The 23404-nt window shown below is 38.1% G+C and overlaps 2 protein-coding genes across 2 annotated transcripts in view; both read right to left on the reverse strand.

The window, feature by feature from the left end:
• LOC115375649 (suppression of tumorigenicity 18 protein-like) overlaps nt 1-10992 on the reverse strand; it is a 42878-nt gene extending 31886 nt beyond the window's left edge. The window contains 2 exon segments of the mRNA XM_030075126.1: nt 9709-9868; nt 10880-10992. Of these exon segments, the coding sequence (XP_029930986.1) occupies nt 9709-9868; nt 10880-10933 (214 nt within the window). The 5' untranslated portion in view covers nt 10934-10992.
• Nucleotides 10993-17559: 6567 nt separating this feature from the next.
• LOC115375869 (RB1-inducible coiled-coil protein 1-like) lies at nt 17560-22366 on the reverse strand. Its single transcript, XM_030075449.1, has 8 exons — nt 22154-22366; nt 21042-21333; nt 19860-19911; nt 19705-19752; nt 19154-19212; nt 18805-18932; nt 18047-18117; nt 17560-17843 (listed from the first exon to the last, which is right to left on the reverse strand). The coding sequence occupies exons 2-8, from the start codon at nt 21293-21295 to the stop codon at nt 17766-17768; spliced, it is 690 nt and encodes a 229-aa protein (XP_029931309.1). The 5' UTR covers nt 21296-21333; nt 22154-22366; the 3' UTR covers nt 17560-17765.
• Between the last annotated feature and the right edge of the window lie 1038 nt (nt 22367-23404).

Below are 23404 nucleotides of genomic sequence, written 5' to 3' on the forward strand. Positions count from 1 at the left end.
GTACCATGGACAGTTCCTGTTGGCAGCCTGGCGTGGAGGCAAACAGAGGTAACATTAGTGTGTTGTGTAGCAACTAACATCCCTGTGCTAGCAAAAGCGGGGGGCGGGGGGTGGGGTGGGGTAGGGTGGGGTGGGGTGAGGCGGGAGGGGGGGGATCTAAGTGAGCAGGAATAATGCCCCTTACTTATCACTGCTTAACCATACATCCCTGTCACAGCTAGTGTCGCTTTTGTAATTAAAACAAAGCCTAACGGTGCAACTTTAAACATTACACGTTCTGCTTTTCATGTCACAGCATCTCTCAAAGCATATCGAACTTTTCAAAGGATTATCATCGAGCGGCACTGTTGCATGATGGTGTTTTCCTATGTGTTTTATTATACTCTTTTTTTTTATTCCCACAGATGTCTCATTTGTTGAGAGATGAGAGCTGACAGAAATAAGCTGATGGATTTATGATTACATGGAGGCTAAAAAGCAGAGTGTGAACTGGCTTTCTTTTTTATTAAATGACTGGACAGTGGTAATGTCTGAAAATCTTTAAAAATGCTGAAACCTCGCTGATCACAGAGTGTAATATCTCTGAAAGGCATGGCGACAGATATGAATGGCAATAAATGTATGATAGCTCATGGTTGTTTAGAAAAAAAAAAATTATGCTAGATTCACACTTGTTAAACACCTAAAAGCACCAAAAAAGAACAGCAAAAACTTAAATCTCCAAAGGTGCTAAAGTTATTATACTCCCTGTTGTAATATAATGAACTATGCATAACAGTAAGTCCCCCCCAACCGAGCAGTAATCAAATGTATTCATGCACTTCTCTCATTTAAAATTTAAAATCAGAGCATTTCTACTTTTGCTTACTAGCAAATCAACTTAAAATTGATTGATCCGAGCAAATTCTTAGCAACGAGTGTGCCGCAAGTTACTAGGAAATGATGAACTTTTTTAACCAGCACCCTTTCAACTATATCAATAGCTGCTCTGGAAACTGTCAAGTGCTTTGCCTCCCTCACAATTTGTGTAAAAGGTAAAATTTGCTTATGTATAACCCCAAAGCTCTTCTGGGCTGCTTTACGATCATACCACATTCAGCGTTTGCATTTAGTTTTCAAACTTTACCACAGTCACCATGCGAAGAAGAGAAGCCAGACTAGGATGAAATAAATACTTCAAATATGTTAGTGAAATACCGAGTCAAAGTTTAAGTGCATTAGGCTCAGTAGTCCGGTATGTACAGCTGTCACTGTCAAAACCACCCACAACCTGACAATGCTTTGTCTCTGCACACAATACAAGCATGTGTTCTTCTTAGACAAGCTTATACTCTACACAAATACTGTGAATTTAATCTAGGTGGACAGTATCTCATACTATCTGGATGATCAAAAATAGGTCATGCCTCTCAAAAAACAGTTTGAGCCATTTAATCTCCTCTCAAACTGTCTGAAATCTGGACAGAATCTGCATTTGTTTCCCAGCAATGTTTTTTTTCTATTCTTTTTTTTTTTTTTTTAAGAACACAGACATGTATCATGCAAACAGTGTTCACCGGTAAAAGATGTATACTCACATAGTCTGACACAGAACAAAAAGCAATTGCCAGTGTTATTTTATTTCACATAACCATGGTCATGCAAAAATTCAAATATGTTAAACTCAGTAGCTGAGTAAATCAAAGTGGTGAACAAGCACATTAACTTTGCGACACTTGAGCATTTCAGCTCTTGTTTTGGATTTCATATGGCAGCATCAGGCAGCATGAGCTAAAAGGCTTGCCTTTCACATATCCCGTCCTAGTATCAGTGAGAATAAAAGCTCACCAAAATGACAATATATTAAATAAAAGAACTTTGACACAAACCTAGTTCTGTGATCCAAAAAGTTTGATTTTCCCCCAGTCTCTTGATAGCTGAGCTGGTGCTGTGGCTTTGAAAGGTAGTCCCCAGGAATATGACATACTGTGCCTTTGACAGCCTCGAGATAAGCACCTGCGTTCGGGTCCCTTTTTACGTCACACCTCCCCATTCACAGCCCTTCAACATGATGCACATTTGCACATCAACAGCCACCAACCCCCTCCTCGTTCTACTCCCACATCCGCAAAACACACAAACAGGCACACAAGAAGGCAGATGTATGAACTAGCTTCTACTCATGCGCGCGTACACTTGCGCAGACACATGCACAGACGGACACAGACACCACAGATTCGTGCGCGCTTACGCTCAATCACACACAGGCACAGATTTACACACATACACTAAAACATAATAACACATAGACACACACACACACACACACACACACACACACACACACACACACACACACACACACACAGGTGATTTATCTCTCTTTTTAAAGTCCTATATCAAGCCTTATTCCTTTATCAGACATTATTCTCTGCATTTAAAAAACTTTCCCTTGCTTTGTCATAAGACTAGGGCATATGCCCTCCCAAGCTCCTCATACATCACTCATCATGCAAATGAGAGGGAATGTCACTCCTCAGCAGCAGATGGCCAGGGATGATAACAATGGCTCAACAGACCAGTTTCAATGTCTGCGACTTTATCGCTACGGCAACAACAACAAAAATAGATGATATGAAATCCTTGTCCGTTAATTCGTTTTTCCCCCTTTTGAATGTTAGTACCTGTCAGTCTGTTTCATTTCTCATGAGCCATTTGAATGTAAAAGCTTTTGTCCAAGATTTTCTGTCACAAGAAGTCTGGCTATCAGTAAAAGGCAGAGACCTGGAAATGATTTTTGGTGACTAAGGAAGGCTGCTGCCTAGCAGTTATTCAAGTAATTAGGTGTAATTCCTCCTGTAGGCCATGTTAGCCTCCTGAGTTAGCTCATGCGTTCGACAGGCCTGGATAGAGAGAGAAGAATAAAAGAAGAAAGGGGCCCCGAGACATCACAAATGCAGCTTTCAAAAGCCCCAGCCAAAGTGATGTCACCCTGCGTCCTGCTGACTCCTGTTCATACAAGCCCCCATAGCAGAGAGTAAACAGTGGAAGCGTTTAGCAAACAGGGCCAGATTACAATGACAAAGCAGCCACACTTCTGGGTGGAGCCTGGGGCGAGGGGGTGCAAGGGGGTGGGGGGTGGTGTGGCTCAGGATTTAAAATAAGTGATACCCATAAGGGGCCCCCCCAAGATCCAAGCGCAGCTCTTCCCCAGCTGATGGTAGGGGCCACCCAAACATGCTTATCTCTCGGTTATGTCCCCCAGTCTCCAGGGACTGACGTGTGAACACAATGTGTAATAATGTATTTTCAGTGCTTTTCTTGTGATTTGTGCATTTGGTTATGCAAGGCTGGGGACTTGAGAATGGAGAATATCATTACTTAAGGTTTGGCAGTTGATCATCACCTTGTTTAATGCCTCATTTGAAAGTCTAATTTGTAACTGTCTTCAAGAGCCAATTCATGGTACACTGTGAAAGAGACATACAAAGAGAGTAGACCTGCTCTATTTGCCCCTCTTTTCACCATTTGTGCTTGATAATAGTCTAAAAATGTGAAAATAAAGACCCATCTATCTAAGCATGTTATCAAATAACAAAACATGTTCTTTCTTTGCTGATGCAGACAATCTGAGTGTAAAGACACAGCGACGGGGATTGTTCCTGGGCTGATTATTTCATGTCCTGAACTAGACACCAGTATACGGGAGGAGCTCACTGCAGAAAACAGATCCATAAAAAAAATCAACTCGTTCAAAGCAATCTTGACAAATTGTGACGGAGCAATATATTGAACATCAAGTAACATGGACTGTCTTTTCCCTTACACTGCTGTTACAAATGTGTAACGTTTTCTTTTGGCCCTCACATCTGTGGAAATCTTTCTAAAAAAAAAAAAAAAAAAAAAAGTCTCATTGACTACCAACATAGTACATAAACTAGTGTTTTGTCAAGCTATTTCATCAACAGAAAATGTGGGCATAACTGGAGAGAGCTGATGGAGAAATGAAAGAGGAGTGGGTTGGATAAAATTACATGTCAAACAAGGGTTCACATTTAAAAAGTCCTGCTCATATTTGTAGAAAGTGTTTGATTGCATTTAGAAAGGTATTACAATGGGTCACATCTGCGTGTCTAAAAGCTTTTGCATTCTGCTGCAAATTATGTAAGCAAAGTGAAATGTCACAGCACCCCTTTGTTTTGAACGCTATACCTTCCTCCTGCAAAACCTACACAAATACGTTTAACTCAGTTCTTCTAATGCATTGTAAGATCAAAATGTCACCGGCATAACTTCAACAAACCCCTCCCTCGCTCACACCCAACCCCACAATTTCAACAAAGCAACACAACTAATTTCACATGGCAGCCAACGCACCCAAACAATAATGCATATTCACACCACGCCACTGACGATAATAGAAGTGTAGTAATCTATATTAAACTGTGGTTAATTTCAGCTAAAATGCTTTAAGATTGGTCAAAAATGACACAAATGCCTTTTCTTGGTGGTAGTGCAGCCCTATCCCCACTGCCATTGTGCAACCACTTGATGCCTTGTTCATCACAGAAAGTCACATAAAAGGACCGAATTAAATTTTTAAAATCTATTTGCATATGCAAATACGAGTAACCAAACATAAGTACATGTTGTTGATATGGCTCCAGGATGTAGAACTATCTTTATGTTGATGTCAACAGACAGGGAATATTCCTTTGAAAATACAGTGCATTTTTCATGGGGATCATTATCTACACTGCATGTCACTGTGTCTCAGTTAAAAGAAATGATTAGATTACTTCCCAACAATCCCCTTTGGTGTGATTTGTGTGTGACCGTGGGCAACCTTACAATATGTTTATTCAGTGTCCTTTGAAGACACTTCAATAATATTTCAGTGTTGTATGGGCAAATATAGAATGTTTCCAACCTCTGCTTTGAATTGCATCTTTCAATCTAGGGCCTGGGTTATTCTGCAATGTCCAAAGTCACTAAATCCTCTATACATGCGGTTATGAAACATTCAGGCTGTCCTCATAAACTGCTAAAACAACAAACAGGCAAAATGACCGACCGGATAAGTATAACGACCTAAATTTTCCAGGATGTGACATTGCAAATTATTTTCATTTTTGGGTGGGAAAATCACAATCAAGGGTGTTTGGTATGTTTACGGTCACCAGTGGTTCCTAAGATGTGGTCAGACCTCTTACATCCAGGTATAAAGGGCTGATTAGCACGGTTTAATTTGTTAATGCATTTATATGTTGTTAAATAAGCTGTCTAAACAGGCAATCATCTATATAAAAGTTAACCACGTGAAAGAAAAAAAAATCTATTAATCAGCTTATCAGTAGAAACCCAGATTCATTAAGGATTAGTGGTCACTGCAGGTTCTGCCCTCTAATGTGAGGATCCAGTTGCTTACACTTAAGAAATCAGTGCTTGGCTGGCAAGTCAAGGTTTAGCTTTTGTAGTTCACAGGCCTTGAGCTCGTGGTGTTGTGTCACTGGCAGGCTAAGTCTAGATCTGGGGGTCTGTTTTCTTGTCAGGCAGGCACACAATGAACCAGACACGTCTACATATGGCCAGATAGGAGCTTGGATGAGCGGCCAAAAACAAACACCTCAACAATGGTAACAGGTGTGTATAATGGCTTTGATAATGACCTTGGTGACTGCAGTAGTATGCCTAGACACAAATAACAGGAGTTATCTGGTCTGGCCTGAAAACTCTGATTTCATCTTCAGCAGAAAATATTGTCTGGTTATATTAGTCATTAAAAAATTATGTAAAGGAAACTGGCAAACAGGCACTTTTTTTTAGTTGAAGCACTAGAAAAAGTTGGATCTGCCATCAGGAATGTGTGCTTTCGTCTATATATTTCTTGGGCGGTTTGCATGACAAGCCAAAATCATTTTGAGTATTCAGAGATATGCACTTGAAGTTAAAAAAAAAAAAAAAAAAAAAAAAAAAAGAAAGGGAAAAAAAAAGAAAAAGAAAAGAAAAAAACCCTCCATTAACGTGGATGGCTTGCAATTTTTTTGATTGCACCAGATACAGGAAGCTTGCTGACATGAACCAAAATGCAAATGCCCTTTGAGCAAAACAAAGAAATTGATTATGAAGTAAGTTTCTTCAGCACAAGTAGCTGGCTTTGAGTGATTAATGGGGGTGGGTCATTGATTTCCTTTTGTTTAGATCTTGGTTAACTTTCTGGAGACACAATTATAATTTGTTTCCTAACAATAAATCCAATCTAGCTTGAGCAAATTAAATTTCCCTATGGCCTCTTCTGAGTCATTTTACATTTGAAATGGATTGTTATCAAAAGGCATTGCATGCAAATGTCTGCTGTTTCTGTTTATATTTATTAAATTTCTGATTAGATATTGTTTTTCTGAAAATATTAGAAGGTGAGCACCTCATGAGATTGGAAAGGGCTGTTTACAGAGATCCGCATGACTTGTCAGCCTTGGTGCCAAGGGTTAATATTCAGCTGCACACTTTGAAAGCTGCACGTCACACACAAGAACATTTCTGATTAGCCATCTATCCATATGAAACATACTATCTACAGGCTATATTTTATTATCTGGGAACGCACGGCAAAATGTTAGGTATTTCTTCAAGGAGCACATATTGTCTATTTCTCAAAGTCTTAGTAAAGGTTGTTAAAATTATTTGGAGTTATCACAGTACAGTGTACTTTATATTTCTATACATATTTGCAAGTCAAATCGCAATGTTCAGACTACTTTATTGAAAGGCTTTTGCCATATTCTCCAGCTTTACAACTTTGAAAACTTCCACAGATCCAGACATTTATACTTCCTGATTTCTCGCATCATCTCTCCAAGATAGTGATAATACGATTTCTGTGTTTTTCGCTGTTGAGAAACAAACTGGATTATGAACAGATCACTACATAAACAGCTTTCTAAAAGGAGGCAGCTATTTTAAAAGAGGCTGAAGAAATGCAAAGAGGGATTTAAATTTTAATTTGAATTTATTCCAGCAAGTGAAAGGTTCTTTTGAGAGGGGATTTCAGCAAAGATGATGGTATTTAAAAGTGATAAACAAGCATCTAAACCTCCAGTGGAAAAAAACAGTCATTTTGCTTCTTTCTAGTGTAGGGGAGGAATTGGGCTTGCTATGGCCACATCCAAAAAATAAGAATAAGTAATAGTAGTAATTAAAATGTAAATAAGTAAGATCCATGGAGATATTTCAACTGATTTCTCTCATAAATTGTGCAATTAACATTTTGTATTGATACACCTTGATTTTGGATGTATGGCTGCATGTCCTCAGGTGTAAATTCCTGTTTCTCTGTGTACTTGGCATAATGTACTTTATATTTTGGTGCTCAAAAATCCCTCACACCTATCACATGTAATTTAAATCTCATCTTTAACACAGGAGAGAATCACCAGGTAAAGTTCAAAATTAAATGTCAAACATATTAAATATTGTAATAGCCAGATGCAGTTGGGGTCTGTGCGTGTAGATGTAGTGATACCGGGAAACTACTGGGTGAGTGTTTCATTCTGAGCTGGGTCTGTTTATGCTTTGACAAGGATAATTAACCAAGGCTGATATGCTGTCATCTGGTATAGGAATAATATATGGATTATCATGATCTGACTTTTGGCTTTGTGATGCTTCTATTCTCCTCTGGATGACCACTAAACTTAAGCAGAGAAACCTATGCCACACAAGAAAGACAAAGAGTTACATCATTTTGTTGAACAGTTAATCCGATCATGGGCAGTGTTTGTGCATTTGCTATCTTCGGAAAATGCCAGCAAAGGCGCTAAGTAAACCTATTTTACAAGACTCCCTCACAAGGATACAGTGCCAGTATCGGGATAAAATTTCACACAGCAGCATGGCTCAGTCACATAACCTAAGCAGGCTTAGGAAAATGGAACACTACAAAGTACTGCACTTTCTTCCTGTATGTCTGTTACACCATACAAAATGCTTGGATGACTGATTTGAATTTCAGAATAATAGGAAAAGTGAACTGATGGCTGAATAGCATGTAGATACTGTTGTTAATGCTCTGAGTTGTTTAAAATGGTAGACTATGGAAGTGTGCACCTGGCATTCTGCAGACTAGCCTGGCAACACTCCTCCCTTATAATTATAATGAACACACAGTAATTCAGGGTTGAGGCTGAAATACGAATGATGTCCTTTGAGACAGCTTGTTTTAATGGTTATGCAGAAGAGATCCTAGAAGTGCAGATGGCAGATGCAATGCCTTTGATGCTATTTACAGATTTTACACTACAAGGTATGGAAAGATCCATAGTGTGGGGCCACATTGTTCTTTTGTGGAACTGAATTTGACATTAGACATGCATGTGAACTTGTGATGAAAACTGAGCATAAATTTTAATGTATATTTACTATAATGTTGACGACCCATCTTATAAACTAGTACAATAGTATAAAGCAGAGACAATGGCCCAGTAAGGACTGCATGGCCTGTTTGCTTCATCCAAAAACCCCACTGTTCTTACTTTGTCCACATAGGGGTGCATTTGTTCCGAACTTGGGCCATAATGTGTCTTTTCATTTCAGGGTGTTGGAAACCAGATTCAGTGCATTGGAAAGACAAACACCTGTCATTTGTCCACATTATGCAGTGCATTTAATAAAGAAGGCTGCGATTATTTTAAAAAAGGAAAAGGCCCAATTATTTGTGTGATCACAAATAATAAGTTGATAGCTGTATGTCTCTATGGCAGAACATTTTCACTGTATTATGCATACTTCCTTATGTATTCATGAACAGTCGGTCACTAAAACGGGCTCCACAAGGTATTTATACTGATGTCATTCATTCGCTTTGATTTTGAGTCTCAAAGTAATATCTCTGACACATACTATATGTAAGAATAACAGTAATGATAATAATAAACTTTATTTAATGACCACCACAGTGTGAATCTTGGTTGTTTTTGTGTCCATTGCTCTAAATATTAACAGGAAAATTAACCTGTATCCATTTACTGATATTTAAAGTCTGATGTCAGAAATTGGATGTTACTGAACTCACAATGACATACACGTCAAAAACAGACAAAATATTCTACCACAGCAAACATTTACTTTAAGTACAATATGCTGATATATCTCTGTCTCAGGCACATTACATACCTCAGATAAAAGAGCACGGAGCCTTTGAGTCAGCACAGCATTGAGATAGGCGCAGGTATTGAAACAACAAAAATGTTAACTCCAAGAAAAAGTTTTGCCGCATTAAAGTCACATAGGAGCCACATTAGCATGTGAAAAGAATAAACAGGAGCATTCTCAGTTACACACTCCACCTGGCTGCTAACCAATGTCCTTGTCAGAAGTCCACCCACCGCACTGGCTTACACTGAAAGACCTCCTGGGGACCGCAGTGACCATTCACTCGGTTCTCTCTTTTTCCCATGCACCTGTGACTGTTTTTGTGTTGCTATTTTTTGCTTTGTCTTTTTCTGGCAACACTGTATCATTGGAGACACACTTTCCCTCAAAAGGAATTCTCCTGCCCAACAATGTGGTTTGTTTGTTCACCGGATATGGCAGGCCAGAGAGTCAAATCGAAAAACAAGTCACCACAGTAATAATTAAAATTGCCACAAGAAAAATAAGCTGAGAGACATAAGACTATATGCATGGACCTGAAATAAGAAAATGGGGTACTTTTACAAACTGGTTTCTTGCCTTGTTGTGGGGCTTCACAGGTGCAGTTGGAAAGGCTCTCCTCCTTACTCTCCTCGGACGGCTCATCCGGCTTCTCCATGGTCCTGGACCTTAGAGAGCTGCTTTTCCATTTTCCAAAGGACTTTGCCACAATCGCTTTGTCCGCTCCTTTCATTGTTTTCTGTAAAACACATTTACAGCATGACTTCCCAGGTTTATCCTCTTGTGAGCCATCTGCCCCCTTTTTTGGCTCTCAATAAACCTGGGCTCATCTTTCCCAAACCCAAAGTAAGAGAGAATTAGGGCATTGTGTGCATATGCATTCTCTTAAGCATTCCAGAAAATTTCCTGATTGCCCTGGCATCTTTTTTAGAGAGCGCTTGGACATTGTTTTTCTCCTGACATTTTGCAATCCTGTGTGGAGAGAATGGTACTGATTGAAACAGTATAAAACAATACTTTGCAAAGTACCCACACAGTAAACAGTAGATGGAAACTGAAAAAACAAACATGTTTTCACATTTAATCCAACTTAAAGGAAATAAAAATAGCACATTATGCCCTAATTGAGTGCTGTACAGTCCGCAAATACTATTACAAGGCCGATCAGGATTAGCAGTGGAACATACCTAGTTATCTATTTCTGAGTGCCAAGACTGCTAGCAGTGGGCAACTAAATTTCAAAAGCTGGCAAATCCAGTTGTCTCCTAAATACAGAAAGTACTTAAATCCAGAGCTAACAGAAGAAAAAGACGGATAAAGGGTGCTCTGCATATCACCGAAAAGCTTGTGCACTTTTCAGAATCACTGGCTAGGTTAAACAAATATGCTAAGTAGAGATCAAAACAATCCTTTGATCTGCAGCCTAGTTTCCAGAGGAATGGCTTGGCTGTTGTTGTAAATAACTTGTATAAATCTATACCACTTGCCTTCAGGTAATATCAAAAGTGCCAGGGATTCACAGGCAAATACCTTGTGGTTAGGAAATAGATCAGATAAAAGCATATAAATATTTTAGCAACACTGCACTGTGTCATTGTGTGTACTATAGCTAGAGTTTTTAGCCCCTGTGATCGTTTTACTTGTGTAGTTCTACAGTAGATACATTTGCTCGCTAATAGTATGAGAAATATCTGACAATAAATGAGATTCTACCTCTTTCTATTTTGTAGTCGGGGAAAAATGTTCCTACCTCCAGCATCCCATTCAGGTCAAACACAGTGTAAAACATTGTGTCAAACTTCATACAAAAGAGGCTTGAAGAATTAGAATGCAGAAGCTATGCAACTTGCTGACTAACTTTGCCCTCTGTTTTGATCGAGCACACAAAGAAAAACGCTGTCCATTCAAAACAGACAGCATAACTCTTTTCAGAGAGGGGGGACTGGGAACAAACGAGGCCATGTCCTGAGCTGCAGTCAGTTTCCCATCAGGCCTGCACAGTGTACGGTGAGGGCCACAGGGACTGGGACTGGCTGACACCACTCTCACAGGCAACAGAACAACTTTTGTGCACACTATTCTCCTCTTGAGCAGTTTTTTCTCCTTTTTTTCCTTTTGACCCAACTTGGACAAGTGTGCTTTTTGGTTTGCAGCTTGCTCTGCCGGTTACCTCAGCCCTTTGGTGGTATTCCATAAATATTTATTCATTTGTGATAAGCTTGACTGACAGAAGCACTTCTTATTACAAACCTAACACCTCTCATTGGACAGTTACTTATAATATTATCGCTATACATCCAATGAATGCAAATAAATCACTTAATCGCTTTTCTATATTTTGAAGTCGCTCCGAAAAAACTAAATTGTTTGAAACTAAATAACCCAACACTGAACCAAATATTCGACACTTCGACTTTTTGGCTTGGATTTAGCTATTAGCTTTCTTAAAATCAACTTACGGAGAGTGTACTGAATTGTTGAAGGAAATCCTCACCAATATTATAAAAGATTATATATGATCATCGCAACTTGCTAAGATACAGTAGCTTTTGGATCAAGTTATGCTAGCTAGCAAACCCTGAACATTATTTGGTCTATTTGGCAAAAGATGTGCAAGTGTAAATTCAACTGGCAAGATCCTTCACGTTAATAATTTTCGAGAATGTCATTATGTTAATTTAAAAACATGCCACATTAGGGTCTCTCTTTAATATTTAGCGAATAGCACGGTAGTATTTGTTTGACTATGGCACAGTGTGGAGCTGCATTAGTTATACAAATATCAAGAGTAATAATATTAACGGGTCAGGTATGGGACAAATTGCATAATTCTGTTGAGATTTTTTTTTTTTTAATTTCAAAATTAATTAATTTATTTTTTTATGCCTTGTGAATCCCAAAACCTCATCCTAGGTGATCGGAGGATACCATAGGAGCTTAATCTAGCTTCTTTGGAGTCCTGGAAAAGCGATTTTGAGAGAGAACAGAATGTACCATATTCTTGACCCGTCTGCCTCAGATGCTTGCTGTATATGGAACTGAATACTGGACGTGAATTGTATCATTCTCTGTGTCAACTTGTTAGATGGCAGTTGCTGTAGTGGAGTGGTGAGAGCGGCACATATGCATTATAGGAGAAAATTGTGAAATGACAGATTCCGGGTGTGATACTGAGGGAATGACTAACTAATAGGAGGGGTGCTCCAGGCTGTTAGCTTTGAAAAGCAGTTTGCACATTACTTTATCTTGTCAATCAGATTCCTGGAATGGAAGAGGTGACTGATAACTTGAATTAATTATTTTCTTATTGCATGCATGTGTTAATTCATGTTAATTTATGTCCCTTAAAGGCCCAAGCCAGGATATCCAGAGTGAAGCGCCACCTCTGGCACCAAGATCACCACACTACTCTCTTGCATATTTTTATTTAATTAAATGACAGACTTTTTTCATTCTGTTGAAAGGAGGACTGGCAGCCAAATCTGATTTTTAAATGTACTTTGAAGCCGTATATGGTTTGTTTTTGCTTTTTTCTTAATTGAACATTTGAACAACTATGGATCAGTATTTAGATTTATGCTGAGATTTGAAAGTTGCAGATTATTATTTTTTTTTTACCAGTAAGTCCAACCCCTTTACATGCGGACATCCATATAAAAAAATACAGCTTAAAAGGTCAATTTTTACATAATTTCATTTTTTTCATACTGTGTTTAATTAATTACAACCACAACCTAGTAAAATGCCTAATGCATTTTACAGCCGTGTAGCTGACTATTCAAAGCAGGGGTTACGATCATAGGTTTCAGTTTTCTGCTGGTCTGGATCACAGTATAATTGGAAAGAAAAAAAAAATCACTACAATACACAGAGCATACTCTCATAATTGCATTTCAATAAACGTGCTTAAACATTTTGACAAATCCAACTTCCCTTGAACGCAGACGATGAGAGGAAAAACATTTCTCTGACAAGAACAGAAACAGCAAGAAGTTCTAACAAGGAAAAGCCTGCCAGGTGGCGAACTGGCTGCACCAACAGAACGCACAATCTGTCTGCTTCTCCTTCCAAACCATTGACAGCTGCCATCACCAGCCTTGCACACTCGCACTCAGTGGCTCCTCAGCTCCCTGCCCATCCCTCTTTAGTGTTTCCTGCTAACCTCAGAGACAGGGTCACCTGGCCCCCTAGTTGCCCGTCTGTGGGGCCCTGCTGGCCCCCTGGAGACCTGCCTGCATGGGGATGCATGGCTAACAGAGGTCTAGCAAATCCACTTTAATATGCAAACCAAAGGGCTATGCCTTTGACCTGAAACCATAGCTTTTCTAACAGTGAAAGCCAAAAATGTTCAAGGGATGTACAATTTCTGAGTTTTTACTATTCATTTCTGCTCTGCCGGTTATTGATAGAATATTATGACAGACACACAGTGCAATAGACTTGCATTTGTATAACCAAATGCCATTTCAGTTTTTTAAGGTAATGTGTGGCATGATTGAATTAGATTGTATTTTTATCACATTTGAAAAACGGATCTACATTTTGACCATTTTTGTAAAATGGGAAACATATTTCTCCACTGAGCAAACCTAAGCACACAGATGCACAGAGGCTAAAATGAAGAGTGTTCCACAAAGCTAGCATTGCAACTGGGCTAAAAATAAAACCTGGCAAAGTTATTCTGATCCCTTATTGGTCCCATAGTTTGATTTCACATTTAGCATTTGCATTCCCCTCCGCATAAACATTTCATTCTTCCCCTCCTGCAGTACAATGAGACTTGAGTGACTTTGGCAGCAGATTTTGGATCGGTGCTCCTGAATCCACCAGTGTATGTTATCAGCAGGTAAACAAGCTTTCGAACAAAGCCATAATGGAACTGCAAGCGGCATAAAGAGGCTCATCTCAAAAGCTATACAACCCATCAAAGCTGGTGTCATTTCCTCAACACTGCACTGCAGCTGGAAAATGCATGGCTGTTAGTTACAGTTTAAATCGCCTGTCTATTTTCAGACACTTCAGAACTATTTGTATTGATTATTTACTTGTCAGTAAGCAGCCAGATTACCAAAATAAAACAACAGATTTTAATGTTTACTGGATTCTTTGCTGTTTTGTTTTCTGGTAGGAAATCAAAAATGGTGTCATGCACTAAATCAATGGGATTTGCAGTATAGGGTATTTGAATAATTATTTTCTACTGAAAATGAAATAGTTCTATCTATATTTGGAGGGATTACTGATGGCTCTGAACTTAATGTGAAAATTATTTGCCCTTTAAATACATAGTGAAGCTATATCCTACACTTTCTGCTCACCAGATGCAATCTTGTTAACCACACGCTTGGATGCTTGTCACCAAACTTTCCACATATTTGCCTTTTGGGTACAGCTCAGCTACACAACTAAACCTACGCACTCTCCTCCCAGTGAGTGGAGAAGCCTCAAAGCTTCTCTTTCATATGCTGCATTATCTCTATGGCGGTAATTATCCATAAAACTATGCCATCAGATGGTGATGATTTCCAATATGAACCCAATAAATGTGTTTAAATTTTGAATTATCATATTTATGTGGATATGTGTTACTAATAGTGATTATGTGCGTCATGTGGGTAGAAAATCAACCATCCTTATATTGCGCATTCTCACATATTTCTCAGACATTTCATCACACATTTAATCTGCCCCTGTCTAAGGTTTTCTACTGAACCTGTACTCAAGGCAGAGAGGGGACAATAACGGATGAGATTATGAAGCATGTCTGTTAAAGCATGTCTGTTTGATCATCATTCTGTTTAGGTGAAGTTCTCTACTTGGTCTCTTCAGTCGCCTGACAGCAGATATATAACCTAATCTCTTTCCCTAACCCTTTTCTTAGGCATGAATAGGGTGGAAATGTGATGGCATTAAGTCGATTTACTCCTTGGTTTGCAGTTTCAGCCTTAATGCCTCTTGGCTCTTCTTCAACACACTCATTCCATTTAGATTTTGAAAATATAAATGTTATGTTAAGGCTTTCCTATTTATTTTCATTTATCCATCATTTGAAGTTCATGCATATATTTACTCTACAAATAATGCTTGTTTATTTGCAGCCCCATCTAGTATAGTGTCAAAGATATTGGAAAATCAAATACAACTTGTGTATTATCTTGAAATACAGAAGATATCAGTAACAAAGGGCAAGATCTGAGACTATATGGCATTCTTTGTGAGTCGTCTCTTTGACATCGTTTTGATATTTCACATTTACTCATCTAAACCTTAATTTAGTGCCTCCAGCATATGTTGACATGCAAAGAAAAGCCATTATAATGCCTCTTTGAATTTTAACTGAGCCCATTTGAAAGCTTCAGTAATATCCCTGTCCTTTTACAGTTGATGGAGTATATTTGATGATGAATCTATTCTTTCATGCGTAAAAAAGTAAAAAAAAGTTCAAGTTACCATTGAACTTGTTGCATGATGAGGATGATAAAAGAGACCACTGTTCAGCTGCTGCATTATGCATTTAGCGTTGATATCGTCTGCGTGGTACAGTGTTGAATTTTATTTGGGGATTTTCTACATAGCGTCTTCCCTGCGAGGGTTCAACAAACAGTAGAAGCACTTGAATCATAGGTAATCAACATTTCTCGAAAACAAACATGAAATTTAATCAAATCTCCTATCAGTTGTCCATTGCACTGCCCTCAAAATCTGAGAATTACAAGGTGCAATCAATCTTGCACAACAAAAACAGAAATAAAATGCACAGCACTTTGCAAGTTGCTGCATATTATGTATACTGTTTATTGACAGCAAATGTAATGATACAGCACTGAAGATTAGCCCTTAAGTGTTATAGTGGGAAAAGAAGTTTTGACAGCAAGTAAAAGGCAATTTTAGTGGTGGAACTAGCAAGAGTACACATGGCAATGTTAAATCCCATTCAGCCTGATGACAGTGACTCCCAGCAGCACTGAGCTCAGTGGGGGGTTGTAAACATTTACACTAAGAGCCTGTCCAGTGCACATGGTTGGTGCTTGCCAGCCACCTCGGTATCGAATGTTGTGTTGCATATTTTGTCATTCAGGCCTGTCCCGAAATTGTAGGAATCACACCATCAATTTATGAAGGAGCCATCCAAATGTGACAACAGGCTTATGCTAAATGGAGAAAATAGAGCTAAACATTGTTAAAACACCCCTAGACCCACATGGTAGAGAGTGCTCGGCGGAGAGCTGCTATGCTCCCCGCTGTGAACTGGGAAAGTGATGTTGGTGGGCTTCCTTCTCATGAGGGCCGCACCGTTCTTGGGCCCTGATTTGAAGCCTTTTGAAGTCTGTTTCCTGCAACAGTGTGCCAACATTAACCAATGTTTCCACTAAAGCAAAAATTCTAAATCAAATGAATATACTTTTTCTAATTTGTGCTATTCCAGGCTGATTTCTGCATCCCCTAGAAAATTTTAAAACAATCATTACAAACTATTTACTATAAAGGCCCTGAAAGACACTAATGATGTGTAGTTTTATGTTCATCAGTCCCATGTCATAATAACATGATGTTTTACAAGTAATATACGCAAACCTTTATTTACAAAATGCAAGTTAAATTCGCAGTAGGTCACTGGTGTAACAAATAGATTTTTCCATGGAGCCCCTTTCCAACCCTGGGGCACCCCAAGGTTAAATGCAATAGTATCATTTACATTTCTAAGCATCAGCTATAATCCTCAGTAAGAAATCAACAGAATGGCCGTCAAGGCACAAAACAGCAGAATATGTTTGGGATCAATCCTTTATTGTTTCAAAACTCTAATATCTTTTACAATACAGTCATTTATTGTTACATGTGTGATTTGATGGGTAATGTACAATGTCTTCCAATAATGAAACACAGTCACAAAGAATTCCTTTCTACATGTCAATATTCTATGATAGCGAGAAGTTTGTGCTGTTATCTTTTTTTTATACTTAGTTTCGACAGCTCAATTACTTCCCTTTTCAAATCAACAAAAAAAAGCATTGTTTTTGAAAGTGCATTTCAAGGATTGCAATGACGACTGTTTCCATCAGTCAGCCATAATATACATTTCAGTATTGACAGAGGGCCATACTGCTTTGTGAGTAACAAACGGCATTAACTACATTTCCAACTACAACATTTATCTGGATAAGTAAAATCAAAGAAAATATATCAATATGCATGCCATGAACATTCCTCCATAAACATTTAATAAATGTATATTTTCATTTGAATTATGTTGATAATGACACAGTATTTTCCACAAAAGGACAAATGCTGATAATGAGAACTAATATTTAACATCCAAATACTTTTTGTTCAATTTACACACAGGTCAAATGGCTTTATGCCACAGTGTATAGGGCATTGCCCTAATAAGGTAATAGCATTTGGTCCACAATAACAAATCTGGGATTAAAAGAAAAAAAAAGGAAAAAAAAAAGAAAGAAAAAAAATGTGGTAGTAGGTGGGATCTTGAACTAAAAGCCAAAGTAGCGTGATGATGATCTTCATTCTTTCGATTTTTCGGGTCTTTCATTTTTCAAGTTATGAATTATGGTGTGAAGATTCTGTTCAAAAATTTTAAGCGATATAAATATACACTGTAGCTCATTACTTGGCTATTATACTTTCCTGTTCCATGGAACAGCTTTCACTCTGTAGAACTTTGTTCCCAAAGGAACTTTGAACCTGTTCTGTGCCTGGAAAAGAGACAAGGAGAGAACGAGCTCAGTGAGACAAAAAGCAGGTCAAAAGCATGTCAATTCAGAAACAAGACTGTCACTGACATGAAAAAAGTACACCCATAAAAACATCTCTAATGCTGCACTTAGTCAATGTCAGTGTACTGGCTTGGTTCTTAAATATGTTAGAAACTTCCTTGGATGTTGGGCCTGTGTAATACCTTTTTTGCCTGGCAATATTCCTTCTCCATCACCTTCCCGAGAACCCATGGCCGTCTGGAGGTCCCTGATGCTATGAATAAATAAATAAAAATAAAATGTTGAGCTTATTAAAACAAAAACTGTAGCCACAGTAAAAGATAAATTGCCCTGCATTTGAGAATACTTGACACTTTATTAGCTCCACCTGTGCAATCTAATGCAGTTCAATGAAACAGCTCTGCAATAAATTCATGCTTTACAAAGTTTATCATCAGTTTTTGGCATTGTGGAGAATGTGTAAATTTAATTCTATGTTTATTATTGAGGTTATAGTTTGCAGAGCTCTTGCAGTGGACTACAGTATATTTAGAGGTGTTTCTATTTTTGTCCTCCCTATTTATAAATGACGGGCAGAATATTAGAAACACCTCTCAATACAATACAGTCCAGAACAACACACTACTAACCATGACCTCAATGCTAAACAGATAATTGTATTAACAACTCTCTGAAAGTGTTAAAAAAAAAAAAAGAAAAAGAAAATTATGGACATAATAAAAGTAAAAGGATTTTATCAAATTGTACAGATATACCTAATAAAGTGACCACTGGGTGTACATCTACGATAGAAAATGCATTCCATTTATACCATATAAACCTACAAGCATGTTACAATCCATTTTGGTTACATACAATCATACCTATTTCTTAATAATTCATGGAACAACTGATGAGAATGTTTCTCATTACCACGACCACAAGTTTTGGCAAAACTGACCTGGTTTGAGGTCCAGTGCAGTGAGAGACTCTGAGTGGAGGAAGTAGAGGGTGGGACCGACTGTGAACAGAACATAGTTGTCATGCCTTTCATCGAGGATGATGAGGACCAAATCGCCTACTTGGAAACTGAAATGAAAATGAAAAAGAAGGATGAAATATCAAATTCTGAAGCCTGCTTACAAAAAAGACAGGAAAAAACACATTAAGGCAATTATAGAATAATGTTCATATTTGTGCTGTGTTTACTGATAGAGTTACTAACTAAACACAAAAACAGCCAAAGAACACACCAGCAACACAAAGTTAAGTAATTGCGGTATTTTTTAAAGAAAAAAAAAATTACTTACTCTCTGATGGCGATTTTCTCTGAATGGCGTGATGACACAGACGACATGCTTTGAGACATCTGTAAAGAAAAGGATTAGGGGAATGTTACATTTATTACAGAGAGGGCTTGACAGTACTGATTGTGAATTACTTGCTGGAGGCCTTGTCTTAATATCTGTCCAATTTAGCATCTGCTAAACATAACTTTGCTCTTCAGTTTGTATTAGTGTTACCCTATTATTATCACTAGACGTCTATCTAATCTATTACATTTCATTTGAATCCTTTTTGTTTGATTTATGCTGTATGAAAACTATTCAAAACCGATCAATTTAGAATAAGAAAGATATTTTTGCAACACTTCTGTAGCACTCATTTTTATGCTTCAAGTATGCAATTTCACTAAAATGCCTCACATAGCACACTGTAATGACACTCTTCCTCAAAATCCATTTATCCACAGTGAGCTCTTTGGCCTCCTGGGTCAGGATTTTACTCTTTGATGCTACTGCCACCTAGTGGATCAAGTTACACTGACCCTTAATAAAAGCAGTCATAATGACCAACATACCAGTCTTTGACTGAGGCGCTTGTTTTCTTCTTCCTTCATGTGTAAAGTCTGCGAGAAAGTTAAAACACATTAGACAGACAGAAACAACAAAGACACAAATGAAGTCATTAGCTGCATGACTATTAAAGCTGTGGATGCACCCTATGTCTATTTACCCTCTCAAGTAAGAGTATCCGCTGTTTCTCCTCTGACATCAAGACGTTATCACTGGAAAAAGAAAATGCATCAGATTAGAAAGAAATATCAACAAAACAGTATTAATTTAAAACAATGACAAATATCGTGATTATTATGAAAGAGGACTTGGATTCCAATACTGAGTGACAAAAAAATTGAGAACAAGTATAGTTGGGCTTTTAACTGCTGTAGTGAAATGCTAGTTAGCCTGCAAAAGTTAAATGAATAATAATGGGGGAGGAGGATTAAAAACTTACACTCTTCACTCCTAGCCTGCCTTCCACTGTCAATGTCCTCTCTCTGTCCATCCACCTTTGGCTATCTTATACTTGGTCTTCTGAAATCCTCCTTCAGTTTTATAAATTCACCTTCCTGTCAATAACTGGTAACCAATTTCATCTTCATATACAAAGAAATAGTTGGCTACATATTATATATTGATTCAAATGAGCAAATCCTTTGCATTGGGTTTTGGTTGTATATTCTAAAACTTGTTGTATAACTTTTGTTGTTAATGTTTTATCATTTCAAAACCATTTGGGAACCAGGACAATAATCTTGAAATAAAAAAGGGGAAAGGACCTGTGGCTTTTCACCTCGATATAAACACTCCAACTGAGAAACTGACAGGTTGTGTGCAGTGCATGGTTTGCAACTTTTCTGTTTAATCTCAACTCCCCGACGCTAAGCCTAGAAATAGCTATTTTTACGGTTATTTTGACATACTCCTTTTGGATTGCTTGTTAGTAGCAAGTGCTCAATGTTTCAACCAACAGCTGGCTTAGAAGTCAGAATTCACTGCGCGCTCCACATACTGCAGGTATGTATGAGACAAATTATGGGCACAAGAACTGAAGCCATTCATTTTTGTTCAAGCCGTACATCAAAGTGACACCAAAGATTAGGGAATTTGAAGTCTCTTCCCTGTCTGGATTCAAGAAAAATTATTCTACATTGTTAATACAGACAGATTGCTGCAATTCAGCGGCATTGCCTTCAAATTACGTGAGATAACACCGAGGTAAGTAGCAAGATATTTTAAAATGTATGCCTAGACAATTTGTTTTGATAGTATTCTAAAAATATTTTACGGGAGGTTAAATTCACCACAGTATCACTATAATTACCAAGAACTAAACACTTTGTATTTAGATGCTTACTGGACTGTCACCATGCTAGCCTCCACTGCCGAGTCGACATGTTCATCGTCTCGAATGGCGGCCACAGAGGCCAGTCTGTCTGCTGCAGCCAGAGGCTCAGAGGAACAGGCCCCTGCGACAGGCGTGGCCCGAGCTGCTGCCCCAGCTTCTGTGGCCTCCTGAGCTGCAGAAGCAGAGGTGAAGAAGGCAGAGGAGACCAGGGCGGTGCTGCGCAGGCGGTTCAGCTCCTCCTCCAGGTGCTTCTTCTCCTTCATGACGCTAGCACGGTCCTCCGAAAGAGTCTCTATCAGAGCTGCAACAAAAAGAAAACAAAATGCAAGCTAAAACCTCACAGCATGTTTACTACATCCTTTTAAATGAGACAGTAAAAAAAAAAAAAAAGACATTCAGAATAAGGTGAGTGATGCATTTTTGACACTACATTTCTAAACATGAACAGCATATCATGATTTTAATCAACAAATATGCAACAAAGGCTTCTTTCATCAGATATTAAAGGTCAATGCCAGTCTATGTTTGATGTTCTGACCAAAATCTGTATGTAGCTTGCATTGCATTTGATCATTTTCGTGTGCAACGTGTAATATGTTAATATTTCCTCAGGTTTTGTCATTTTAAATTAACAAACACATCAATGCTAAACCCAGTTTGAATTTATCTGCTGTCTCCACTAACAATTCTGCAGTTTATTTGAAAAAAAAAAAAAAAAAAAAAAAAAAAAAAAAGTGACAATAACATTTGTAAGACGGCACTGATGGCACTCTGATTCTTTCACATAACAATAAAACAAAAAGAGTTTTTCACAAAATAATTAAGGCAGGGTGTTTACTGTGATGGATTACCTGACTGAGAAAAACATCTTTCACAGACTTCAGGCAAGTCTGTGACAGATGTTTTTCATACCAGACAAAAATGACAGCACCAAATGGCTTCAACAGAAGGTAGGTAAATGAAGTCTGACATGTAGAGCTACAGAAGACCATATGTGGATTATTACTATATAAATGACAGACAAAACCTAAATGATGATCACAAACTTGAAATTACACTGGTGCTGTGCTTTGAGACACCATTATCATCCATTCAAATCACTCAACGTGTACGGCATTCACCTTTGTCCTTCTCCTGTTGCTGGGTAACTTTCCGCAACTTTTCTGTCAGCTCATTGATGATCTGCTCTTTCTTGAGCTTCTCCCGAGTTAGAACAGTGTTGAAATTAGTCTGCAGGCACAAAAAAAATTGTAATTGTTCAGATGTGAAACAAGCTGGGAGACCATTCTTCGTAAAAACAGAAACTCACACGGATTAAAATGGACTGTAAAAGATTCAGTCAGTAGGATGGAGCTCCTGATAATAATTATTTGCTGCTCTGTAACTTATTTTTTGCCGTTCTTAGGACTACAATGCTACAAAATTAAGTCAGAACTGTGTAGGCTCAGCTGTTATTTCAAAACAATGATAAATTATACAAGTTTTTCATGTGAAAATAATAAATTTAAAATATACTCATTTATCAATCTAAACAGCAAACTGGAGCAGTAAGAGAGACTTATGCTCAATCCCCATTCAGATGTGACAGATTTGCTTCTTATTGTGGAGTCAGGTATGATGTGGTCACTGGCAGGAAATCATCCTACACAGGAAGTGGCCAGTGAAAACAGAGAAAAATGCAAAACTCGCTTAAACTGTTTAAAGCCATTACACATGGCAAACATGTAAAGAACCAGATTAATGACATCACATTAGATTATATTTAAATTTAATTTAACTGAGTTTTCCATGGTTGTGTTAAACTGCTGAATTCAAAAATTCGATTTGATTAATGAATGTATTAAAAAATTTATTTGTAAGACCAAATTTGAAACTGAATGCAAATATTTGAAATGAAAGATGATCAATGTTGAATTTAACAGTAATTTCAAATTTGGTTCTCCCATTTCAAATTCAGTTTTCTTAATTCATATTCAGCTTCCTGACACAGATCTCCCAGTACAAGGGACTTTTGTTCCCCGAGTGGTGACTGGAAGGCAGCTGCCTCCTCTTAGGCTGCCAACAGTGGGTTAACACTCTTCACTTAGCCAACCACAAGCCATGTGGCACAGTGCCTGGCTCATCTCCTCAGCCAATGATCAAGCCTTCTTCGCCCTATTTGGTTAAAGAGTTGCAAATGGTGTCCTAGCTAGTAGTAGTGGCCTGCACATAACATTCACTACATCAGCTTGATACCTTGCAGACAGCTTATTTAGCATATTTAGACATATAACAATAACAGCTGAATTTCACCTAAGTGTGTTTACATGAATAATCACTACAGTGAGGGATAAAACATTGAATTTGTTTTAGAAGAAGTGTTATAAATGATA

The sequence above is a fragment of the Myripristis murdjan genome, chromosome 17 (genome assembly GCF_902150065.1).
Source record: "Myripristis murdjan chromosome 17, fMyrMur1.1, whole genome shotgun sequence".
NCBI lineage: Eukaryota > Metazoa > Chordata > Actinopteri > Holocentriformes > Holocentridae > Myripristis > Myripristis murdjan.

Bases quoted from the DNA above. Each gene is read 5' to 3' on its own strand.
- LOC115375869 (XM_030075449.1), bottom strand. From the start codon at position 21,295: ATGAAGGAGAAGAAGCACCTGGAGGAGGAGCTGAACCGCCTGCGCAGC. The intron at 19,753-19,859 runs GTAAATAGACAT...ACTTTCTCGCAG, and splicing joins GGATACTCTTACTTGAGAGG to ACTTTACACATGAAGGAAGA. The intron at 19,213-19,704 runs GTATGTTGGTCA...TTTTCTTTACAG, and splicing joins AGCGCCTCAGTCAAAGACTG to ATGTCTCAAAGCATGTCGTC.